The sequence below is a fragment of the Rhea americana genome, unplaced genomic scaffold, assembly GCF_003343005.1.
Source record: "Rhea americana isolate MKP2758 unplaced genomic scaffold, rheAme1 scaffold_294, whole genome shotgun sequence".
NCBI lineage: Eukaryota > Metazoa > Chordata > Aves > Rheiformes > Rheidae > Rhea > Rhea americana.
The window spans coordinates 664,370-668,018 of NW_028186417.1; the positions used below are offsets into that span (position 1 = coordinate 664,370).

Here is a 3,649-nt window from a genome sequence, read left to right on the forward strand (position 1 = left end):
GGAGGCTGAGCACGCGCCCCGGGGCTTGGCGCTGCACCCCCGGCGCCCTCGGGGGATGCTCGGGGGGCGCGTCCGACTCCCTTCGCCTCTTCCCCCACGGCGGCTCCGTGTAACTTTTCCACTCGTTCCTCCGCTTCCTCATCGTTGGAGCAGAGCGATAGGGATCAGCTGGTTTTAAAAATAGGAGCCAGGCTGATATTCCCCGGGGCAGGAAAAAGCCGGGGAAGCTCATTGCTCGCGGCTGCGGTTTCCCACTGGAGGGAACACGACGGGCTCATGGGGAGCTCGGGCAGCCCGGTCCTGGCCTCGCGCCGGCAGCGCTCCCGCTGTCGCCCGCCGGCCCTGTGCCGGGAGCGACGGCGACGCCTTCCCCCGTGGAGAGAGCCCAGGCACGGATGCAGCAGAGCCGGCTGCTTGCACCCGAGCTGGCCGCGGGCGCAGGGCGCTCAGGCCGGCCCGTGTTATTTGCAGTTTACTCCTCATTAATCTGAGATTCCTTTACTTTTTCTTATTTGTATTTATTTTTTTCCTCCCCCTCCTTGAAAGGCGAGCGGGAGGTGTCACGGGCTGCAGYGTTGCCGGCTCCGTCCTTGCGAGAYGGAGCTGATCCGACCTCTTTCCCGCCCGGAAGCGTCGCTTCCCGGGGGGCTTTGCGCGGCRCAGGAGCGAAGCGGGGAGCACGGAYGGYGGCGGCGCGCTGAAGCCCGGCYGCGCAGGATGCGGGGCGGTAGCCTGCGGCCCAGTCTCCTCACCGTGCCCYAAGGTTTTTCGGGGAAAGAGCTCGCAGAGTGCGAGGAAAACGCCAAACCGGGTCGGAGCTGAGCCAGCCCGAACGGAGCCGTTTGCCTGGCTCCGCCAGCGCTTTACTGTGCCCGGTCCAGACCAGCGTCCAAAAACGCAGCTCCTCTGCAGCCTGGCTGACGGCCGCGATCCTCGCGCAGGCTGAGGGGCCGGGAAGCYGGGCTTCTAGAGCGGAAATGCAAGYGTRCGAGCTTTGTTTGATTTCTTTCTTTGTCGCATTGTGAAAAGAACTGTGATTTATTTTGGGATTTCTGTCATCCTAGGTATTTTGGAAATATTTGCTGTGTCTCAGGGGATTGTAGGAATACGAGGAGTTTTCAGCAACAAATTTTTAGCGATGTCAAAAAAAGGAAAACTCCATGCAAGTGTAAGTAAAACCCAAATTCTCAGTATGTCTTGTTTATTAGAGGCGTTGCGGCGACTGCCCACGCGCACGGCGGCGCGGGAGGCCCCGGGGCGCCGCGCAGTTTGCATGGCGCCCGTGGGGTTTTGCGGTGAGCCGCCGGCATCGGAAGGACGTGTTGTTCTTTGGCTTTGCTTTTGCAAAAGTGCCGTAGCAGCATGTCCCATTCCCTCAGCTGAGCAGGTAGCGCAGCCAGGGCAGATTAAAAAAGAAAAAAGGGGGGAATTAAGGGAAGGCAAGGATGCGTTCGCTGGAGGGGCAGGACGCCTTACCCATGGGTGCCAGCACGCCTTGTAGCAAAGCCCCAAATCCCCTTAACGCCAGGCAAATCCCCCCAGCTCGGCCCGGGAGGACAGGGCCTGGGGAGCGCTGAGCCGTCCTCGCCGATGGCATGAGCGCAGGCACGGTTGGGTTAGCAGTTTGCAGCAGGTACATCGGTGTGGTACGTAGCAGCTTTGGTAGGGGCTTGGAAAAATCACAGTAACTCTCGTTTCTGCCTGTTCCTTTCATTCTGTTTTAGTTTTGCTGTAGATCAAATTAAGTTTTTTTTTTCCAGTTTTTAAATATCAAATGGATCCTGGGAGTTTATTTCATGTCCTTTTTAAAATTGAAGGTACTGCTTCCTAATTTATTTTTCTGTTCATCTTGGAGATAATGTAAACATAGATTAAAATAATTGCCATGCTGACATAGAAATCATCCTCTCAAACATCTTACGGAGGACATTTTTAATGCAATCTCTTGTATGACCTGTCATCCAAATTGGTTCCCAGAGYGTTAATTCAGGGCTGGCAGCGTGGAGGCTTTTCCGCTGCAAAAAAGCGAGTTCCTACCCCTGTGGTTATGAAATAAACTTCACCGTTGTGAAGTGATATTGCTCGTACTTCCCCTGCTTGAGTCCACAAATTGCTTGAAACGGAGATTTATGAAGTCACCGCTCCTTCCCTTGGCTCTTATTGGAGTGTTGCTCCTGAAACCTAATGATGCTTAAAGGATGAGCGTATCATTGTTTATTTTTGCAAACAAAATAGCAGCGGGGGCATAGTCCAGGGGAAAGCAGAAATGGCTACAAGGAAGCACAGRCAGCAAAGAGGGAAGGAGAAGGGATTGGCAAAGCAGAGGCAGAGGAGCAGATAGGAGGTTAAAAATAATAACAATAAGGAAAGGCCGAAAGAGGAGCGAGCCTCCGCCGAGGGAGGGCATCCGGGGGYGGGGTGGGGGGGGATAAGGTGCCGCATCGGTGCTAGAAGGGTGATGGCTGGAGCTGCCACGATCGCGTTAGGCTGCTGCGTGGCTGCACGTCGCCCGTCTCGGGGGGGATTTTAGGGGCCCGCCGGGCGCCCGTGGACCCCAGCCTGTCCAGGCGAGCGGTCCTGCCGCGGGAACCCTCCCGCTGCCCGAATTAACCCGGGGCCTCGCCGGGGCACGGCTGACGGTCGCCCGGCGAAGCCCCGCGTTACGAGCGGGCATCAGCGAGGCGGGTCGGGCTGCGGGGCGATGCCTCGCGCAGGTGCGAGCRGCGAATTTGTCGAAACCTGACCCAAATGTCTACGGATTGCTGGGGCTCAATAACGCTGATAAATGCGGAGCCGGCATCTGTTGTTCTTTCCTGGCTTGGCAGGATAAAGTTATTTCATGGCCTAATGAGTTTTCGACAGTACAAAGCGAGTCCTGCGCCTGTCACTCACCGCCGCGCTTTGATATGGAAGTCGCCACCGCCGCTGCTGTGTGCCGGACCGCGGATAAAAGTAATTCCTGCGGTTATCTGGGATCCTTCGCAGCCCCCTCTGCGGGCTGCGCTTTCTCGGAGCGCCGCGCTTCACGCTGGGCCCTCGCGCGTCTTCACGGCAACTTTAATTAATTTATCAAGTGGTTCATTTTTAGACGCTGGATTCAGAAAATAATATTGCTAGCGATTAGCAGTTCCGGGCACAGATGGCTCCTTCCTCATTTCTAAATCCTCGGTTACATGTTTGAACGTTATTATCATTAAACGGGCGAGAATTGGTTGGCATTGACTTCAGGAGGGGCGCGCGCGAACCTGAAAGCAGCGGTATTTATCTACAGGGGTCTAAGGTAATTTTCCTTTCTTAAGAACTGGGCTGAATTAATAATTGCCAACCAAATGCCTTGGTCCTCGCTTGGGCAAATCTCCGTTGAATTTAATTTTAAAATTTAATTGACTTCAGGATTGCTCTGTACGGCTGGGTCCGTCTTTCCTGCGGAGCGGCTCCTGAACTCGGGCCAGCGTACGGCGGCAAGGCCGGCCGCGAAGCCGCCGGGAGAAGCGGCCTGGCGCGGCTGAAGCGTTACCGACGGCGGGCTGAAAAGCTGAAGGGCCGAGGCAGCGAGAGGACGAGGGGCTCGGGTCCGCGGGGGAAGGTCCCGGCTCTCGCAGCCGTCCCGCTGGGTCGTGCAGGTGCTGTGCTTTTTTTTTTTTTTTTT

General features: G+C 56.3%; 1 protein-coding gene across 1 annotated transcript in view; it reads left to right on the top strand.

Annotated features, from left to right (window-relative positions):
• FGF5 (fibroblast growth factor 5) overlaps positions 1 to 3,649 on the top strand; it is an 8,523-nt gene that overhangs the window by 1,171 nt on the left and 3,703 nt on the right. Inside the window, exon 2 of the mRNA XM_085309241.1 lies at positions 1,030 to 1,168. Within this exon, the coding sequence (XP_085165367.1) occupies positions 1,030 to 1,168 (139 nt within the window). The remainder of the gene's footprint in view (positions 1 to 1,029; positions 1,169 to 3,649) is intronic.